The following is a 22075-nucleotide window of genomic DNA, read 5'->3' as shown; positions in this document are numbered from 1 at the left end:
CTGAGACAGGAATCAAACCCATGCCATAGCAATGATCCGAGCCACTGCAGTGACAATGCCGGATCCTTAACTCACCACACCACAAGAGAACTCCTCTCTTTTTTAAATTTCATTTGCATCCTTAAGCCTAATATAGTAATTAAAGCATTCTCCTTCTGATATATAGGTGAGTGATTATGCTTTCCGTCATCACTTTATCTTTTTGACTCCCTTTTTCTCTCATGAAAAAGCGAGAACAGACTATTTTTTCCTTTACATTTTATTTATAAATAGTTTTCAATATGTAAGTCATACAGCCTCCTCTAGTGGTAAACAGGTGAAAGCTTCTGTGAAGCTTTTTCTAAAAAGCATGGTGTGGGATTCTATATTTCAAGATTCAGGAGGAAATACAATTTGGGGATTTCCCAACGTGGCTCAGCGGAGACGCATCTGATGAGTATCCTTGAGGACTGAGGTTCAATCCCTGGCCTTGCTCAGTGGGTCAGTGATCCAGCATTACCATGAGCTGTGGTGTAGGTCACAAACGTGGCTCGGCTCCTGTTGCTGTGGCTTTGGCGTAGGCCAGCATCTGTAACTTCGATTTCACCTCTAGCCTGGGAACTTCCATATGCCACAAGTGTGGCCCTAAAAAGCAAAAAAAAAAAAAAAAAAAAAAAAAAAAAAGAGAAATACTATTTGGTTCTTTTTCAAGCATGATAAAGGCTGGCATTGAACCATCACCTTCTTATAAATATTGAAATATATTTGTGTGAGCAGAGTTAAGAATTGAGTTTATGATGGGTTTTTATCTGTGCAAATTAGAACAGAACCTTTGTAGTGGGGAAACTTTGGCCTCATGACAATAATAATTCATTCAGTCTGTAAAGGACACAGGTATTATGGGGGGTAGAAAATTAGGTAGAGTTGCTGCTTTTCATCCTTTGGAGGAAGGAAAACATAAACCCCTGAATTTAAATATACGTAAAATAAAATGTTCACAAGAGGAATTCCTGTGTAACTCAGCAGGTTAAGAACCTGACACAGTATCCGTGAGGATGGGGGTTTGATCCCTGGCCTCACTCGTGGGTTAAGGATCCTATGTTGTCACAAGATGTGGCTCAGAACCTGCATTGCTGGAGCTGTGACGTAGACCGGTAGCTGCAGGTCCTATTCCACCCCTGGCCTGGGAACTTCCATATGCGGTAGGTGCAGCCCTAAAAAACTAAGAAGAAAAAGAAAAAAAATGTTCACAAGATAAAATGGCAATGAGAAACTGCACACTTCTTCCAGATATGCCATTTTCCCTGATCAATTGCCTTTCAGTTTCTTGGTTGGAAGCTGGTATTGAGCAGGCTGGTGAGACATAGCCAACCTTGCTTGGATACTTAATGCCTGTACACACTCTGGTGCCAACTGAATGTGTACAGCAGGCAAACTCAGATGTTTGTACTTCTGGAGAGCAAGGGAGGGAAGCTAAGAAGTGGGAGGGGCCACAGCAAACCAGAGTGCACATGGCTTTCACAAAACCTTGTGAAGCCCAATAACATTGGAATGCCAGTACAGCCCACCACAGGCTCCAGCACAAGTGCAGAACTAAAGAATCCTGAGATCCCACATAGCCAAGACATGGAGAGAGTTAAGGGACATGTGCTGGGTAAACAGCTGCGGGGCCTCTGCTGGAAAACCTGAAGAGACACAGGGTGATGGGTCACAGAGGAGAACCAACAGATTTGAGAGGTAGAGGCCAGAGGATTCAAGGTCAGCCAACTGGGAGGGTTCCCCCATCTCAGCTCACAATCACTGTGAACAACCTATGTGTGTGTGTGAGTGTGTGTGTGTGTTTTAATTTTTTCTTTTCAAAGCCACATCTGTGGCACATGGAAATTCCCAGGCTAGGGGTCAAATAGGAGCTGCAGCTACCGGCCTACACCACAGCCCCAGCAATGCAGGATCCAAATTCTGTCTGTGAATTACACTGCAGCTTGTGGCATGGCCGGATCCTTAACTCACTAAGCAAGGCTAGGGATCCAGCCCGCATCCTCACAGATACTAGTCACATTCTTAACACTCTGAGCTACAATGGGAACTCCCAACAACCTCTGTCTCTGATGACAAGAAGGCAGACTGTGAATTCACACTGGAGTCTAGCAGGTGGGTTGGGCCCTTGTGCTGGGGGTTCTCCAAAAGGTCAGGGACACACCAACTGAAACCTGGCCTTCCTCTCCACTGCCTCTGGACCTGGTAATAGTTCTCATGTCTACAATCCCTCATAGAAGAGCTCATTGCAATGAAACTACTCTTTTTGCAACAAAGAAACCCATAAATCCTTGAAGCCCAAATCATGGGAAGTCTTTTTTTTTTTTTTTGGCTGTACTCAATGCATGCAGAGGTTCCCGGGCCAGGACTGGAACCCGCACTGCAGCAGTAACCAGAGCCACAGCAGAAGCAACACCAGATCCTTAACCTGCTGAGCCACCTGGGAACTCCCCATGAGAAGTCTTCTTCTTTTTTTTTTTTTTTTTGTCTTTTCTAGAGCTGCACCTGCGGCATATGGATGTTCACAGGCTAGCGGTCGAATCGGAGCTGTTCCTGCTGGCCTACACCACAGCCACAGCAACTTGGGATCTGAGCCGGGTTTGCAACCCACACCACAGTTCATGGCAACACCGGATCCTTAACCCACTGAGCGAGACCAGGGATTGAGCCCGAAACCTCATGGTTCCTAGTCAGATTCATTAACCACTGAGCTACGATGGGAACCTGGAAGTCTTTTATTTCTAGAATGAGGTAGGGTGGTAGGAAAGAACAGAATATAACTTATTTCATAGTTTACCTCTTGCTCACTAATAAACTTCAGTTTTGTGGTTCTGATTGTAAAATTGAGCTATAATTTGTCATCAGTGATTTAGGTCCATTTGAAAAGTAGGGCTGATACCCACTTCCTCTCTGTAATACCCTATACAGGGCTCTTTCATTTTACTCAAACCAAAGTGTTACAGTTACTTCTTTATGTATTGGTTTCTCCCACTGACTACAGACTGTGAGCTTTTTGAGGGCAAAAATACTACCTATTGTCAGTCAACAAAAAGTTGACTAAAAGGAGAAAATGCAAGAAGAACCAATGAACTAAAACAGAGATGGCAAGGAACCCAGCCTGGAGACTGAAGAGAACAATCTTGTTGGCCCAGAGAGCTCAGGTGGGGACGTGGAAGATGGAACGCTGGAAAAGCTGGTTGGAGCGACATTGTAGAGGATTTTGAATGTTGAGCTACAGAATGTGTGTTTTATTTTTGGAGGCACTTACAGGGGTTGTAAACATTTTTAAGGTGAATGAACATGCTGGGTTGGGGGGAGGTTGTTGATGTCGTTGTGTGGGATGGCCTGGAGCGAAGGCAGAAAGAGCAGTGAGGAAAGTTGTATGAATCCTTCAGGTAACTGGGGCTCTGTCTCATTTGTGTTCACAGACTGAGATCTGCTTGTAGGAAGTTTGTTAAGGAGTAAACCACGTCTGTAAGAACATTGGTGTTGGTCAGATGCAGGGGTAACAGAGGCTTAGGATGGTCCTGGGAGGGGAGAGGGGCAGCTGGAGAAGGGAGGCTCTTCAGAGGCCAAAATGAGGCAAGGGTCCCAGGTCTTTGTGCCTTCAGCTGAGTGCGCCTCTTGGAGGGCACGGCTCAGAGCTTTCAGCATCCAACACTCCCAACAGCTGGGGGAGTGAGCACCATGGTTCCGAAGCAGGGCTCTGGGTGGGGAGCATGTACCTACTACATTGAAATTAAAAGGATTTAGGAGTTCCTGTTGTAGTCCAGCAGGTTAAGGACCAGATGTTGTCTCTGTGAGGATGTGGGTCCACGGGTTCCCAGGCTAGGGGTTGAATTGGAACCACGTCTGCGACCTACACCACAGCTCACAGCACCACTGTATCCTTAACCCACTGAGCAGGGCCAGGGAACCTGCATCCTCGTGGATACTACTCGGGTTCATTATCACTGAGCCACAATGGTAACTCCCTGTAGTAGGATTCTTAACCCACTGTGCCACAGCGGGCACTCCGCTTTCTTGCCCTGTGTAAATCCAGGTCTCCAGGTCATCAGTGCCTGTGCCCCAGGGGTTGGGTGATCACTAGAGAATATTACACAACTGGGAAAAATCAGGGCCCTCATTGTCACCTCGCCCTTGGTTCTATCTGGCACTCTGTGTCCCCCTCTGCCCTTGCCTTTCAATACTCCTCAGTATTTTTTCAGACCTTCCCCTTCCCTTACCATCCCTATCACTCTCAGCAAATGACTGCTCTTTCATAGGCCTCAGCCTTTAGATGAAAAGCTCAACTTACTGTCCTGAAACTTATAAACTTATTTATGTCTATAGTTGTTTTTCTCTCAAAAGGGTATCTCTGCCTGTACTCTGGATCCCCTCCCATCCCAGCTTGTTTAAAACTGTGGTGAATACAAGAAGCAATAACCAACTTACAGGAGCCTAACCTGTGAGGACTGTTTCCTTAAAAAAATAAAGAGCTACGAAGGAGTTCATAAGACAATACTTGAGTCATCATGAAATGAATGCTTTCTATATTCCATTCCACTATTCTCAACATTGTTCCTCTGGCCACAGCAGTACTAGGCATCATATGCACATAGCCAGTTCTAGCATAGAAGTGATGTATTTTCTTCCCCATCGCTCGTTCTCTTTCTTCTTATTATTCTTTTTTTTCTGGCCACACTCAAGGCATGTAGAAATTCCTGGGCCAGGGATAGAACCCATACTACAGCAGTAAGCAGAGCCACAGAAGTGACAATGTTGGATTCTTAACACATTGAGCCACCAGGGAACTCCTTCGTAGCTCTTTATTTTTTTAAGGAAAACGTCTTGAAGTGCCCTCCCCACTTTCCTGCAACGTCCTACTGGCTGTAAGGAGAGGTTGAAAAACAAATATCTAGCAGTTTCCCCTCTCAGTGAAGGAACTCTGCCAGCAAGGAATAATAGGGGGCGTGGTGTAAGCGGGACTGTTGGGTGGGCTACTGGCAGAATTGGCCACATCTCCTATTCCCTCCAATAGCCATCGGTGCCTACCTCTTTCCTGTGTATTCAATCTCTCCAAGACTAGCTCCTTTCCGTCAATATTTAATTGTGTGCAAGTCTCTCCAATCTTTAAAAAGGCTGGCTTTCTCTGTCCAAATCCCTGTCCAGCTAATGTCCTTTCTCCTTCCTTCTCTTCACACTCTCTGATACCCCCTCCCAACCTTCCCTCTTCAACCCATTGCCATCTGGCTTTCACACAGAAGATCCCATCAAGACCCCTCTTGCTAAGTTGATAACCACCTCCATGTTGCTAAAAACAATGGCTATTTGAAAATCTTATTTAACTTGACCCAATAGCAGCATTCAACACAGCAGCTTCTCACTCCTTTCTCAAAAATCTCTCTGCCCTTGGCTTCTTTGGTATCACATCCTTCCATTTTCCTCAACACATATAACTCCCCCTCCACCTCTCCTGAGTCTCCTTCACTGGTTTATACTTTTCTGCACAACCCCATAAATGTTGGGAGTTCTTTTTTTTTTTTTTTAAGGGCCGCACCCATGGCATTATGGAAGTTCCCAGAGTAGGGGTTGAATTGGAGCTGCAGCTGCCAGCCTATGCCACAGCAACACCAGATCCAAGCTGCGTCTGTGACCTACACCACAGCTCACGGCAACATCGGATCCTTAACCCACTGATCGGGGTAAGGGATCAAACCTGCATCCTCATGGATACTAGTTGGATTCTTAATCGGCTGAGCCACAACGGGAACACCTATAGATGTTAGAGTTCTTAAGGCCTCAGTCATAACTCTTGTCTCACCTTATTTTGCATACTCTGTGATGGCATTTAGAGCCTCAATTATCCCCTGTATGTAGGGAAACTTCACATCCCTATCTCTAGGTAAGAACTATTTTCTGAGCTCCAAACCTGACATCAATCTGCCTACTTAATACCTCATCCTAATGTCTCTCCAGCATGACGAATACATGTCTAATATTGAACTCACATCTTCATGCTCACCTCTCTAACTACCCGCTCTTCCTTCAATGGTCCAGATCTCACTACTGCCTTCTATGCAACTTCTCAAGACAGAAACCCAAGATCTCTTCTTGATTCTTCCTTCTTCAAATTCCATAGCTAATCAATCAACAAAACCTATTGCATCTGCCTCCAAAATTTTCACAAGTATCCACTACTCCCTTATATGTGGACAGTGGGCTCTTAACAAGTCTCTTCACATTCAAACACTCCACTTTCAGTGCAATCCATTTAAATTGCAGCACAGCTGGGAGTTCCTGTTGTGGTATAGTGGAAATGAATTCGACTAGTATCCATGAGGATGCAGGTTCAATCCCAGGCCTTACTCAGTGGGTTGGGGATCTGGCGTTGCTGTGAGCTGTGGTGTTGGTCACAGACATGGCTTGGATCTGGTGGTGGTGTGGCTATGGCTGTGGCCAGCAGCTGCAGCTCTGATTCGACCCCTAGCCTAGGAACTTCCATATGCCACAGGTGAGGCCCTAAAAAACAAAAAACAAACAAAAAATCCAAAACAAACAAAAAAATTTACAAAAAAATAAAAACACAACTCATATGTGTAACTCCTCTGTTTAAATTTCTTCAGCAGTTTTCTACAATTCTTAGAAAAACATCTGCAATCCTGAACATGACTTTCAAGGCCCTGGATGAGCTAACTTGCTCTCCTTTCAGCTTCATTTACACCATACATCATTTTGTATATTTTAGTTACCCTGGACATTTTCCAGTTCTTCAAGGGTACTGGTCTCATTTGCTTCAGAGCTTTCATCTGCTGTTCTCTCTACCTGGAGTAATCTTGTCCTTCACCTGGCTAGATTTCCCTTCACATGTCATTTCCTCTAGAAGGCCTTTTCTCAACCTGCCATCCATGTTTGGTCACATGATTACATTTCTGATGAATTTCCCCTCTTGTATTCATCATCACTTACAGTTCAAGGTCTGTCTTCCTCTTTAGACTATGCAGTCACAAAGACATGGCCTCCATCTGCTTGCCTCATCTCCTTATCAATGCCAGGTACAGGGCCTAGTTCATAGCAGGTAAGCAATACATAATTGATGAATAAGTGAAAGGCTATGAATGATTCTTCTCTCTCTCTCTCTCTTTTTTTTTTTGTCTTTTTAGGGCCCCACCCATAGCATATGGAAGTTTCCAGGCTAGGAGTTGAATCAGAGCTGTAGCTGCTGGCCTACACCATAGCCACAGCAACATGGGATCCGAGCCATGTCTGGGACCTACATCACAGCTCAAGACAACATGAGATCCTTAACTCACTGAGTGAGCCCCAGGGATCAAATCCACACCCTCATGGATACTAGTCGGGTTTGTTACTGCTGAGCCACAGCAGGAACTCTCCTAATATTTAATTCTAACACTAGGAATAATTAATCGTTCCACTGCAAGGGTATATACATTAATCGAATTTTAAGGAATCCATTTAAAGTTGATGTTAAAGATCAACTCTAACTCTTCCTGAGCAACAGTGTCCTATATAAGCAGCAACTATCTGTAAGATTACTGTCTATAATCAGCATTATGTTTGTTTATAATAACACTGTATGTGAGGCCTCGTTGGAAAAAAGTAAATAAAAATTGGAATGTTAGCTATTTTTAGGTTAAATATTTGTAGAAAATGGGTATTTTCGGATGTAGCCCCTCCTTAACCCTGCAAAGATTGTCAAATGGTTGTACTGCTGGAGAAGAAATTTAAGTCATGTAGAATGTACAATATAAGAGCGTATGCAACTGTAAACAAACCATACATGCCTTTAGCCAATAGTTATTAGAGACCATATAATTTCATGAAAGTATTAAATATGGATCAGTTTTCATTTTAATGACAACCAACCAGAAAGTGCCATATCTTGATTATAATACATTATCACATATGGTCATAAACAAAATTCTTCTTTTGTAGTACCATGAAAAGTAGCTGGAAAATAAATCATTATCTATTCTCTGGTTTCAACTTACTGTAGAAAGCAACTGTGGCAACAGCATAGCTAAGTGTTATGAGGTTTGAAACGATCTCTAACCAATGACTAGGAAATTACTCAAGGTCTGCGTCGAACCAATACCTCCCCTGTACCACACCTCTGCATGGTATTACAAAAGGTTCTTTTCTGCAAGGTTGAGCTGATAAATTAAGATCAATAGAAATCAAAGCCTTGTAGTGAATCCCCACAAAGCCCACTTAGTCCCTTACCCAGAGACACCCACGCTATCACACAATGGTCACTAATAGTAATACAGAATTACATCGTCCCAAAGGCAGGGTTCCACTCAGGGCGGGGACGATTTCCTCCACTTTCAAGGTCTCAATAAAGCCAAGAATGGCATCTCTCGGCGAGTAGCACTACTTCTCCTCTTTATAGATTGTGAAGTGACTCACTACCGCCCCTTTAGCGGTGCCCGAGAAACCAGTTATATTTTCCACAGAGTTAAAGGGACCTAGCCTAAGAAGCCTACAATTCCCATCATGCCTTAGGAAGGCGCCGCCGACGCGCCTTAGCTACTAGTCATCCTTCCTACTACCTCCGTCCACTTCCGGGACTGCCGGGCCTGCGGCCTTGTAGGATAGCTCACCCACCGACTTGCCAACAAGACAAGTCACCGGGGTGCCTAGACGACGGCGACGTGTGGTGTCACGTGTCGCGGGGCGCTCCTTGTCTGCGCGCTTGCGCGCGTCCCAGAGGGCCTCTGACGGGCTTGCGCGCCTGTGCGGGGCCGGAGGCGGGGGGCGGACCAGCTGCGGCTGCGGAGGCCGCGGGGCCCGAGGACGGAGAGGGCGGGGTCAGCTCCGGGACCGCGGCGACAACACACCAAACGAGCGATAGGGCCCGAGGGCAGCGATGCTGTGGTTTCAGGGCGCCATTCCGGCCGCCATCGCATCAGCCAAGAGGAGCGGCGCGGTCTTCGTGGTGTTCGTGGCAGGTGAAAGAGGCGAGGGCCCGAGATGTGGCCGGGTCATTCCCCACCCCGCCCCGGCCTACGTCCAACCCCAGAAGCCCCCTGCCTTTCGTCCTCGTGCTGAGGGGCCCGGCCTGTCGGTGCTGACTGGCTTCTCAGCGCCTCCCCCGTCCGTTTGGAGCTCACCGGGCTTTGCCCCCACCACCGGCTTCTCCCGGCCTTGTCCGGAGAGCGCGCCTAGCCCCGCGGTCACCTCTCTGTGCGGGGCGAGGGGAAGAGCGGAGCAGGCCCTCGCCCGCCCTGCCCCGCAGCTCCCCGCTGAGCCTTACTCCGGGCCGCCTGCGGAGTTGTTGCTCACAGACCCCCACCGCCCCCGTTGGAGATTTCTGTCTCCGAGGACCCGCTTCGGGAAACTTTAAAGCCGCTGTCATTAGTGTTGAGGTGCGGGGAGAGACAGGCCATTAGCCAGGCAGGCAGTTTGTAACCAGTTGTGGACTGCCAGGAAGAAAGCTGTGTCATAGGTAATCCACAAAGAGAAACCACCTGATGTTCACGTTCCTGAGACGCAAACTTTTCAGGTCTCTATAGGTTTGACTTTTTAAACAATGTTATGGAGGGGGGGGTGGTGGAGAATCTAATCTTTTTCTTATTTTAACCATTTGTTTAGAAGAAGTAGATACAGAGGCTTTGGCTATCTTTGTTGTCTTCCTAGTTTCATAGCTGCAGTTTCAGGTGTACTGACTCATTTATCCTAAGTTGCTCTGGGTTATTTTGCTCTGTATTTTATTACTGAAATCTTCTATATTTTCAGTAAACAGATGCTTCTATGGTTTTGTTGATCCTCATTATGTAAACCAAGTCAGTGTTTGTGACTACCGTTAATTCGAGGTGTATTATTTCAACTATTTGTGTTTAATAGCAATTTGGTCATTATTAACTCATGACTTGGGAAAATAGATAATAGCCCTATAGCTTTATGCACTACAGTGAAGACGAAGTTGCTGAAACGTGAGTTCCACTTAACATTAAAGTTGGAATTTCAGATTGTTTTAAATTCTGCTAAAATTTTAGTGCAGTGCTATTAATTAGAAGAACTTGGGTAGTTTAGATTCTCTTATGCTGTTTTTGTTTGTTTTTGGCGGCGCTTGTGGCATGTGAAAGTTCCAGGGCCAGGGGTCAAACCCCTGCCAGACCACAGTGTGACAATGCCAGATCCTTACCCTCTAGTCCACCAGGGAACTCACACTATTATCCTGTGTTAGTGTTGTATTTCACATAAATAAATGTCATAAACGTATAAGGAATTAAGTGGATAAATAGGAAAAGGAAAATTAAATGATACTTAGTATGCTTTAAGAGAACAGTTACGTTTTGTGACATTTTATGTTGTGTTTTCCCATATAATCTCAAGTGATCCTTGCAGTTGGTGGAACAAGATTATACCTATTTTATAGACAAGGAAATATATTCACAGTAAAGTGATATGTAAGAGGGTCAGAAAAAGAATTTATATCTTTTGACAGATTTTATTTTTTAGCAACTTCAAAAAAGAGTATCTTTTTTGTTTCTGAAAGAAAAAACCGAACAGTTGTAGACTCTAGGTAGTTAATGAAATTAGTGTAGAAATCAGGAAACCTAGGATTATAGTAGTCATATTTTTAAGTGAAAAACACTTTTTGGGGGGGGTCTACTTTTTGGGGCTGCACCTGAAGCATATGGAGGTTCCCAGGCTAGGGGTCAAATCTAAGCTACAGCTGCTGGCCTACACCACAGCCACAGCAACTGCAGATCCGAGCTGCGTCTGCAACCTACCCCACAGCTCACAGCAACGCCAGATCCTTAATGCACTGAGCAAGGCCGAGGATCAAACCTGTGTCCTCATGGATGCTTGTCAGATTAGTTTCCACTGAGGGAGATGGGAACTCTGAAAAACACATTTGATGGTGTCCAAATGCTCCTAGGAGGCACTTTTGGGTTAACCAGGTTTGTTTGTTTGTTTGTTTTTACTTTTTTTTAGGGCTGCACCGTGCATATGGAAGTTCCCAGGCTAGGGGTCGAATTGGAACTGTAGCTGCTGGCCTACACCACAGCAGTGTCAGGTCTGATCCGCACCTTCGACCTACACCACAGCTCACGGCAATGCCGGATCCTTAACCCACTGACCAAGGCCAGGGACTGAACCTGCATCCTCATGGATGCTAGTCAGATTTGTTTCCCCTGAGCCATGGGAACTCCAGGTTAACCAGTTAATTTGAAAGAAGAAATAGTAGATTTAATTAGTGGAAATTTGGACACCCATTTGTAAATAGTAGTCCTAATTATTACAATAGAAATATAGGTCTTTGGGGTTTTGTATATATATATATATGAGTTAATAATGACTAATTCCCAATTGCTTTAATGACTGTTGAACATTTGCAGAAAGACCCTTGGCAATCTGTCAAAGGAGTCTCTCCCTTGACCCATTCAAAATATTGTTAGTTTTTCTAGAGTTTTAGGACGTAATCTCCAAAACCAGGTAGAATTAGTGTCACTTCAGGAATATGTAGACAGTGGAGTCATGAAACTGCTACACTTATAGGTGACTTAGACCTTTGTTCATGACTTTGAAGATTACAGTGAAAACTCATGATTTTCTTAGATATCACACCTTAACAATAATATTTCAACTCTGGAAAATTAAAAAGATATCTTTATAGTTGGAAGGAGTGGTCTTAAGTGTATATATAGTTTATATAACCATTCAAGTGGGAAACATTTTTAGATAGTTTTTATTTAGTGAAATTTTCATGGATAAAGTGTAATAATTTTGATGTTTAAGAGACTGCAGTGATTAGTGCCAGTCAAGTTAACAAAGATTTTTTACAGTGTTATAGTTTTGTAAATTGAAAGAAATAAAACTGAAAACGATTTTTTTTTTTTTTAATCTTATGGCCACACCTGCAGCATATAGAAGTTCCTGGGCCAAGGATTGAATCTGAGCCAAAGTTTCTACTTATGCTGTAGCTATGGCATCGCCAGATCCTTTAACCCACCATGTGTGGCTGGGGATCAAATCCTGCACCTCTGCACTGACCCGAGCCACTACAGTCGGATTCCTTTTTTTTTTTCTTTTTTCTTTTGTTGTTGTTTTAGGGCCACACCCAAGGCATGTGGAGGTTCCCAGGCTAGAGGTCAAATCGGAGCTGTAGCTGCTGGCCTGCAGTCAGATTCTTAACCCACTGCACCATGGGGAGAACTCCAAAAAAGATTTTGATTCTGTTCTTAGGAAGGTAGAATAATCTGACAAGAATCTTGAAGCAAAGGTGTCACTTCGCTGACTTGTTGCGAATTGGCTAAAATTTCCTTGACCAACACCATGTAATGCCTTTTTTTCATTAAAAGAGACCACAAAAGGAGTTCCCATCATGGCTCAGAGGAAACGAATCCACGAGGCATAGGTTCAATCCCTGGCCTTGCCCAGTGGGTTAAGAATCTGGCATTGCCGTGAGCTGTGATATAGGTCACAGATGTGGCTTGGATCCCGAGTTGCTGTGGCTGTGGTGTAGGCTGGCAGCTGTAGGTCCAATTTGACCCTTAGCCTGGGAACTTCCATATGCCATGGGTACAGCCCTTAAAAAAAAAAAGAGAGAGAGAGACCAGAAAACCTTTAGTTTTTGACTAGCTGAGTTTTCCTAGATTGAAATTCCTGGTTGAATGGTCTGCAGCCTTTTGCTTTAGAGTTTGTACTATTTAACTGGCTTTCACTATTTTTTTTTTTTTTTGTCTAGGACCTCACTTGAAGCATATGGAGATGCCCAGGCTAGCAGTCTAATCAGAGCTGTAGCTGCTGGCCTACACCACAGCCACAGCAACTCGGGGTCTGAGCTACATCTGTGACCTACACCACAGCTCATGGTAATACTGGATCTTTAACCCACTGAGCGAGGCCAGGGATCGAACCTGCAACCTTGTGGTTCCTAGTTGGATTCATTAACCACTGAGCCATGATGGGAACTCCAACTAGCTTTCACTTTGGATACTAACTGATACCACCAAGATGGTAAATTTTTCTCCTAAAATCATAGGCCCACCTAACTCCGCATCATAGTTCATAATTTTATTAAAAATAAGGAACTGGGGGTTCCCTTCTGGCACAAGAATAAGGATTTAATGTCACTGCAGTGGCCGTGGTTGCTGTCATAGAGTGGGTTGGAGCCTTGGCCCAGGAACTTACATGTGCCGTGGGCATAGCCCCCCCCCCCAAAAAAAAGCAAGAAACTAAAGACACTGTTGTTGGCAAATTTTTTTTTTTTTTAAGGGCTATACTCAAGGCATATGGAGGTTCCCAGGCTAGGGGTCCAGTCAGAGCTGTAACTGCCGGCCTATGCCACAGCCACAACAACTCAGGTTCCGAGCCGCATCCGCGACCTACACCACAGCTCACAGCAATGCCAGATTCCTAACCCATTGAACGAGGCCAGGGATCAGACCTGTGTCTTCATGGATATTAGTCAGATTTGTTTCCACTGGGCCACAATGGGAACTCTCTTTTTGGAGTTTTTAGATTTTTAGTTACACTGAGGGTATACAGTATATCCTTTGTTTTATTATAGCTCAATGCCTAGCACAGTGTAAATGTGGAACAAAGTAGTAAATGAATAAAAAGAATCATGCCTTAGAGTTCCCCTTGTGGCACAGTGGGTTAAGGACCTGGCATTGTCACTGCAGCAGCTTGGGTGTGGTGTTCTATCCCTGGCTCAGGAACTTTCACATGCTTTGGGTGCTGCCCAAGAGAGAAAAAAAAGAATCACTCCTCACAGCCTTCTCTAAGAAATAGTTGTAGTATGAATGTTCCTCAGTAGCTATTCTCAAGGTTGATAATTGTGTCATTTACTTGGAATTTTTCATCTCTCCTCACCCCATAGTGTCTGAAGATGTGCTCAAGGTGATCTCACTGCAGATAGTAGATTCCTGTCTGCTGCTTCAACATCTAGGAGTTTGCTAATGGGCATTCTTTTAATGTTGGTCTGTGGATGCATTCTAGTCCCTGTTTACTTTTCCATGCCCAGTTTTCTCAAGCCCCTTATTACTGATATTCCTGGGTTTCACTTCACAACCAGTCAATCAATCAATCAATAAAATGCTTTGAGCTGTGGAGCATTAGTCAAATATTGTAGGTATGCCATGGTACTATCCCAGAAATTTAGCTATTCATTCCACAAAATACTTATTGAGAGCCTGCTATATGCCAGATACTTACTGTATGTCAGGTTCTATTGTAGCCATTTGAGTTATATCAGCAAATAAAAAGGAAAACAATTCTTGTCCTCATGGTGCATGCATGCATTTTAGTGGAGGGAGACATACAACAAATGCTAAACATAATAAGTGTTACAGAAAAAAAGGCAGGAAATGAGGGAGCTTTGGGAATATCTGAAATGTATAATTTTAAAGTAGTGCTTAGGGAAGGCTTTATTGAGAAGATAACATTTGAACAAAGACTTAAGGGAGATGGGAGTTAACCATGTAGGTATCTGTGAGGAGGAATATTCCTGGCAGAGGAATCAACTAGTAGAAAAACCTTAAAGCAAGAGTGTCTTTCATATTTGAGGAATAGGAAGGAAAGGGACAGCAAGAAAGTAAAAGGAAATGAGCTCAGAGAGGCAACTGAATGCCTGAGGCCATTAGTAGGTTTTTGGCTTTGAATTTGAGGGAAATAGAGAGCTATAGTAGGATTTTGATCAGAGTTGATATCTGACTTTATTTTAATTTTACTTATTGTCTTTTTAGTGCCACACCCACAGCATATGGAGGTTCCCAGGTTAGGGTTTGAATTGAGGCTACAGCTGCCGGCCTACACCACAGCCACAGTAACGCCAGATCTGAGCTGCGTCTGCGACCTACACCACAGCTCATGGCAATGCTGGATCCTTAACCCACTGAGCGAGGCCAGGGATCTAGCCTGCGACCTCATGGTTCTTAGTTGGATTCGTTTCCGCTGTGCCATGATGGGAACTCCAATATAATCTGACTTTTTAAAGAAAGATGCTGTGTTAAGAAAAATTCAGTGGGGAGACCAATTAGGAGGCTGTTGTAATCACTTATGTGAGAGTATGATAGCTTAGATCAGGGTGGTAGCAGTGAGGGTGGTAAGACATAGTTACACTCTGGATATATTTTGGAGATCGCATCAACTGAAGGCAAGAATAACTGAAATTTTTGGCCTCAGAACTGAAAGGATGGTGTTACTATTAACAGATAACTGAGATAGGGAACCTAAGTGTGGATTAAATTGGGAAAGGGAGTCACCCATGGGAAGAAAGCAGCTTACAAACGAGTAGGTATTAGAAGGATTTTTTTTTTTTTTTTTTTTTGCTGTGCCCAAGGCACGTGGAAGTTCCCTGGCCACGGCTTGCACCTGTGTCACAGCAGTGACCCAGACAGTCACATTGACAACACCAGATCCTTGACCCACTGCACCAAAAGGAAATTCCAGAAAGTTCTTTTTGTAAAGCAAAGAATGTGAACTGGAAACTTTTCAGTCATAAATTGGCAAAGGTTGCTCACCTTTGAGGAAGCACTTAGCTCTGCTAACCTAAGAAATACTTATTTTGCAGTGACTTAGGTAGGTTTTCTTTTGCCCACAGTAAGTGACCATGTCAAAATTTAGGTATTATAAATCTGAAATGGAACTAATCTCTTGATGGGGATAACTTAAAACATTTTGAACATTTTGTCACTGAGGGAGTTCCCATTGTGGCTCAGTGGTTAACGAATCCGACTAGGAACCACGAGGTCGCGGGTTTGATCCCTGGCCTTCCTCAGTGGGTTAAGGATCCAGTGTTGCCGTGAGCTGTGGTGTAGGTCACAGACGTGGCTCTGATCTGGCATTGCTGTGGCTCTGGCATAGGCCGGCAGCAACAGCTCCGATTAGACCTCTAGCCTGGGAATCTCCATGTGCCGCGAGTGCGGCCCTAAAAAGACAAAAAAAAAAAATTTGTCACTGAGATATGTCACATTGTGTAAAGTGAAATGTATTTGGTGAACAGCTAGGTGAATTTTTGCAGGTGAATACACCTGTGTAACTGTCATCCAGATAAGACATAAACAAAGATCCCAGAGGGGCCTTCGTCTTTTCCAATCAGTAACACCTCCACCAAGGTGGAGGTGAATTCTATCACCATAAACTAGTTTTGCATCAGCATAACATTTATAATCAGCATACGTATAAAAAAGGCAGGTCCAAAACAGCAGATGGAGTTGTACCTGCTTCTGTCTATCCTGGAGGAATTCTGGAGAATAAATGTGTGTGTGGAGGACATTGAACTCAACAGAAAAATGTTATGTAAAGGAAAAGTATTGTACCTATATCTTCTAAAATCATGTACAAAAGCCAAAATAGTTACTTTTCTGCCCATGGCTTCTAATTATTGTGATGATGTTTGCATCATAATTTGGATGTCTTCTTTTTTTTGTTTTTTGTTTGTTTTTTCTAGGGCTGCGCCTGCAGCATATGGAGGTTCCCAGGCTAGGGGTCTAATTGGAGCTGTAGCCACCCCCTACACCACAGCCACAGCAACGTGGGATCCGAGCTGCATCTGTGACCTACACCACAGCTCATAGCAATGGTGGATCCTTAACCCACTGAGCGAGGCCAGGGATCAAACCCACAATGTCATGGTTCTTAATCAGATTTGTTAACCACTGAGCCACGACGGGAACTCCTGGATGTTTTTTTTTAGAAAATGTATTGTACAATCTAAATAGTACTGTTTTGTTTTTCATTTTTATTAATGTTAGCCATGCATATAAGTCACACTTTCCATTTATAGAAAAATTCAGTTTTCAAATTTGGTATAAAATAGTATTTGTGGGATTATATTTTATTTGAAGTTCCAAATTTCCAGGGAAAAGAATCATTAGATACTGGTTCTATGTTTTAAGAATGCTTAATGTTTTACAGGTGATGATGAGCAGTCTACACAGATGGCTGCAAGTTGGGAAGATGACAAGGTGACAGAAGCATCTTCAAACAATTTTGTTGCTATTAAAATCGATACCAAAAGGTTTGCTTATGTTTTAATCTTTGAATTTAAATTTTTTTTTTTTGTCATTTTGCCTTTTCAAGGACCACTTCCCACAGCATATAGAGGTTCCCAGGCTAGGGGTCCAATTGGAGCTGTAGCCGCTGGCCTACGCCAGAGCCACAGTGACGCAAGATCTGAGCTGCATCTGCGACCTACACCACAGCTCACAGCGACACTGGATCCTTAACCCACTGATCAAGGCCAGGGATCAAACCCACAACCTCATGGTTCCTAGTCAGATTCGTTAACCGTTGCACCATGATGGGAACTCCAGAATTTTTTAAATGTTTTAACCATTGTCTTTGGTCGAGACTTATGGTAATACTCTTAAACTGTAAGAATGTTGATTTTGGAGTTCCTTGTAGCTCAGCAGGTTAAGGATCTGGCATTTGTTGCTGTGGTGCAGGTTAGATCCCTGGCCTGGGAACTTCCGAGTGCTGCAGGTGTGGTCAGAAAAAAAGTTTACTTTTGTCTAAGGCTTGTTGGAGACTTCAATTCTGGTTGCCATTTTTCAAATTCATCATTATATCTTGCTGAAAAACTTAAAAATTCTTGGTCTACCAAGCAGCTGTGTGACATGCATCAGTAATGCAAAGAACTGTGATCCTCAGATTCTAAAACCTTTTGGAAGTAGCTGCAAACTATATTTTGAATATCTGGGAGGTTGATCACTGTCTTGGATCCTTTTTTTTTTTTGTCTGTTTTTGCCATTTCTTGGGCTGCTCCCGCAGCATATGGAGGTTCCCAGGCTAGGGGTCGAATCGGAGCTGTAGCTGCTGGCCTACGCCAGAGGCACAGCACCGCAGGATCCGAGCCGCGTCTGCAACCTACACCACAGCTCATGGCAACACTGGATCCTTAACCCACTGAGCAAGGCCAGGGATCAAACCCGCAACCTCATGGTTCCTAGTCGGATTCGTTAACCACTGCACCACGACAGGAACTCCCTGGATCCTATTTTTGAAAACGGAGACATTTAATTCATAAGAATAAGGACATTTCTTTTTTTATTTTCTCTTTAGAACCACACCTGGAGCATATGGAAGTCCCACACTATGGGTCAAATCAGAACTGCAGCTGCCAGCCTATAGCACAGCCACAGCAACTCCAGATTTGAGCTGAATTGGTGACCTACACTGCAGCTTACAGCAACGCCAGGTCCTTAATCCACTCAGTGAGGCCAGGAATTGAACCCACATCCTCATGGATTCTAGTCAGGTTCTTAACCCACTGAGCCACAGCAGGAACTCCCAAGAAAAAGGACATTTATAGGTCCACCCTAGTACCTGATAACTACAAGTCTGTTTTTTATTTTAAAAATTAAAAAAAATTTTTAGCCACACCTGCGGCATGCAGAAGTTCCTGGGCCAAGGATCCAACCCATGCCATTGTAGCTACCCAAGCTACAGTAGTGGCAGTGCTGAGCCTTATCTCACTGATCCTTAATCCAGCAGCCACCCAAGCCACTGCAGTGACAATGCTGGATCCTTAACCTGCTGTGCCACAGGAGAACTCCCTCATGTAGCATTTTTTTTTTGTCTTTTGTCTTTGTTGTTGTTGTTGTTGTTGCTATTTCTTGGGCCGCTCCCTCGGCATATGGAGGTTCCCAGGCTAGGGGTTGAATCGGAGCTGTAGCCACCGGCCTACACCAGAGCCACAGCAACGCGGGATCCGAGCCGCGTCTGCAACCTACACCACAGCTCACGGCAACGCCGGATCGTTAACCCACTGAGCAAGGGCAGGGATCAAACCCGCAACCTCATGGTTCCTAGTCGGAGTCGTTAACCACTGCGCCACGACGGGAACTCCAGCATTTTTATTATTATTATTTTTTTCCTTTTTAAGGCTACGCCTGTGACATATGGAAGTTCCCAGGCTAGGGACAGAATTAGAGCTGTAGCTCCTGGCCTATACCACAGCCACAGCACCATGGGATCTGAGCTGAATCTGCATCCTATACCACAGCTTACGACAGCACTGGATCCTTAACCCACTGAGCGAGGCCAGGGATCGAACCCGCATCCTCATAGATACTAGTCAGGTTTGTTTCTGCTGAGCCACAGCAGGAACTCCTAGCATTTTAAAAAACTAATTTTTGTTAGTAAACGCAGGGATACTACTTATGTATGGTGATGGATGATGTTTGTTTTATTGTGGACTGACTGTTAATAGAATCTAGTATGTCTTTTAATTATGAAAACTAATTTTTATTTTATTTTATTTTTTGGTCTTTTTGCTATTTCTTTGGGCCACTCCTGTGGCATATGGAGGTTCCCAGGCTAGGGGTCGAATCGGAGCTGTAGCCACTGGCCTACGCCAGAGCCACAACAACGCGGGATCCGAGCCGCGTCTGCAGCCTACACCACAGCTCACGGCAACGCCGGATTGTTAACCCACTGAGCAAGGGCAGGGACCAAACCCGCAACCTCATGGTTCCTAGTCGGATTTGTCAACCACTGCGTCACGACAGGAACTCCTAATTTTTATTTTTATACAATAATAATAACAGGAGTTCCCATTGTCGTGCAGCAGAAATGAATCTGACTAGTATTCATGAGGATACACGTTCGATCCCTGGCCTCATTCAGTGGGTTGGGGATCGGGCATTGCCGTGAGCTGTGGTGTAGGTTGCCGATGCGGCTTAGATACTGCATTGCTGTGGCTGTGGCGTAGGGCTGGCAGCTGTAGCTCTGATTCAACGCCTAGCCTGGGAACTTCATATGTTATGGATTCAGCCCTAAAAAAAAATAAAATCTAGCTAATGTTCTAGGAACATGTTAGTTTCTATTTATTTGTGGAGATAGCATGCATTGAAAATAGATTGGGGGGTTCTTTTTTTTTTTTTTGTCTTTTTGTCTTTTTTGTTGTTGTTGTTGTTGCTATTTCTTGGGCCGCTCCCTCGGCATATGGAGGTTCCCAGGCTAGGGTGGAGCTGTAGCCACCGGCCTACGCCAGAGCCACAGCAATGCGGGATCCGAGCCGCGTCTGCAACCTACACCACAGCTCACGGCAACGCCGGGTCGTTAACCCACTGAGCAAGGGCAGGGACCGAACCCGCAACCTCATGGCTCCTAGTCGGATTTGTTAACCACTGCGCCACAACGGGAACTCCATGATTGGGGGATTCTTGTTGGAGCTTAGCAGGTTAAGAACCTGACATAGTGTCCGTCAAGATTGAGTTATCTCACTGGCCTTTCTCAGTGGGTCAAGAATCTGGCGTTGTCATAAGCCATGGGATAGATTACAGATGTGTCTCCAGTTTGACCGCTAGCCTGTAAACTTCCATATGCTGCAGGAGTGGTAGTAAAAAATAAAAAAAAAATAAAAAAAAACAGATTGGTAGGAAATGTGTCAAAAGTTTACAATGATTATTTCTGAGAAGGTAGGATTCTTGGTAATTTTTTAATTATATTTTCAGATTTTTTTTGATAATCATGCTTTATAGTCAGGAAAAATGAAACAAATTTCTAGTTCTTGGAAGCATTAATTTGATTCTTGGAATTACTCATCTACATCGATCCATGTCTCTTATTTGTATTGTAATATAAAGTTTCTTTCCCATCCCTTTCCCTAACTACACAGATCCTGGAGGCTACCAAATCTTCTCTGAAGGCCACTAAATCAAGAAAATATGTTTGTATTTGTTTTCATCCCCTTTTTTTATAAAAATGGTAGCAGTTCGATGTACTTTTTTCCTTTTTTTTTTTTTTTTTTTGCTTTTTAGGGCCACACCCATGGCATATGGAGGTTCCCAGGCTAGGGATCTAATTGGAATTACAGCTGCTGGCCTACATCACTGCCACAGCAATGCAGGATCTGAGCCATGTCTGTGACCTACACCACAGCTTACAGCAGTGCCGGATCCTTAACCTGTTGAGCGAGGCCAGGGATCAAACCTGCTCAACTTCATTGTTGTTAGATTTGTTTCCACTGCACAACAACAGGAACTCCGACTCTTTTCCTTTTTATGATTATATAATCTTTGTTGTTTCAAAGTATTGTATTATTACTTGCACGGGTAAGTCACAGGTATTAATATTTTTTGTTACAAGTTAAGGTATTATATTCAGATATACTTGCTGCTGAGGAAGAAACAGCATATGCTAACTTGATTTTTAGGTGTCAGGATCCAGCCACCAGTTTGTGGGTTATAACAACAAGTGCCTCCTTTTTTTTGGTTTTTTTTTTAGGGCCACACCCCTGGCTTATGGAGGTTCCCAGGCTAGGGGTCCCAATGGAACTGTAGCCACCGATCTATATCACAGACACAGCAACGTGGGATCTGAGCCGCATCTGTGACCTACACCACAGCTCACGGCAATGCTGAATCCTTAACCCACTGAGTGAGGCCAGGGATTGAACCTGCGTCCTCTTGGATGCTAGTCAGGTTCGTTAACCTCTGAGCCACAACAGGAACTCCCAGCAAGTGCCTCTTTAATCTGAAAATTATAAAACAACCCAAGAAGCTCTGTGAAATAAGGATTACATTTTTCTTCCTTTTAGCTGATGCCTATGAAAGGAACTTGTAGTTTCAGAAAAATACTTGAAATTGGTAAAATTTTATAAAAACAGCTCATTATTTGGGAAACACTTGCATTCATGTAGTGATTGATTTTCTGTTTGATTTTGTTTTACAGTGAAGCCTGCCTACAATTTTCACAAATCTGTATCCTTTCTATAAAGAATCAGTTTTATGTATATTTTGCTTGAGGATTTACTTTTCTTCTGATTAATTCATGACAATTAGAACTTACTCATTTTTATTCAGTAGCTCATGCATTCTTGTTTATGGAAACTTTATGTTACTAAATATCTTTTGAGACAATACCTTGTGGCACATGGGATCATAGGTTTTTTTTGTTTGTTTTATTTTTATTTTTTTGTCTTCGTCTTTTTAGGGCTGCACCCGCACATATGGAGGTTCCCAGGCTAGGGGTCTAATTGGAGCTATTGCCGCTGGCCTTCGCCGGAGCCACAGCAATGCCAGATCTGAGCCTCGTCTGTGATCTACACCACAACTCATGGCAACGCCGGACCCTTAACCCACTGAGCGAGGCCAGAGAT

At 43.9% G+C, this 22075-nt stretch overlaps 1 protein-coding gene across 2 annotated transcripts in view; it reads left to right on the top strand.

The window, feature by feature from the left end:
* The first annotated feature begins 8580 nt into the window (after window positions 1-8580).
* The window catches only part of UBXN4 (UBX domain protein 4), a 44438-nt gene continuing 30943 nt past the window's right edge, over window positions 8581-22075 (top strand). The window contains exons 1-3 of one of the 2 annotated variants that reach the window (XM_047772032.1): window positions 8581-8966; window positions 16888-16990; window positions 21649-21677. In XM_047772032.1, coding sequence (XP_047627988.1) covers window positions 8885-8966; window positions 16888-16990; window positions 21649-21677 — 214 coding nt within the window. In that variant the 5' untranslated portion in view covers window positions 8581-8884. Of the gene's footprint in view, window positions 8967-9499; window positions 9521-16887; window positions 16991-21648; window positions 21678-22075 lie in introns of those variants that run through there. The other variant, XM_047772034.1, reaches the window with a different exon arrangement.

Source organism: Phacochoerus africanus, chromosome 3, assembly GCF_016906955.1.
Source record: "Phacochoerus africanus isolate WHEZ1 chromosome 3, ROS_Pafr_v1, whole genome shotgun sequence".
Classification (NCBI taxonomy): domain Eukaryota; kingdom Metazoa; phylum Chordata; class Mammalia; order Artiodactyla; family Suidae; genus Phacochoerus; species Phacochoerus africanus.
This window is presented reverse-complemented; position numbering and strand designations above follow the sequence as displayed.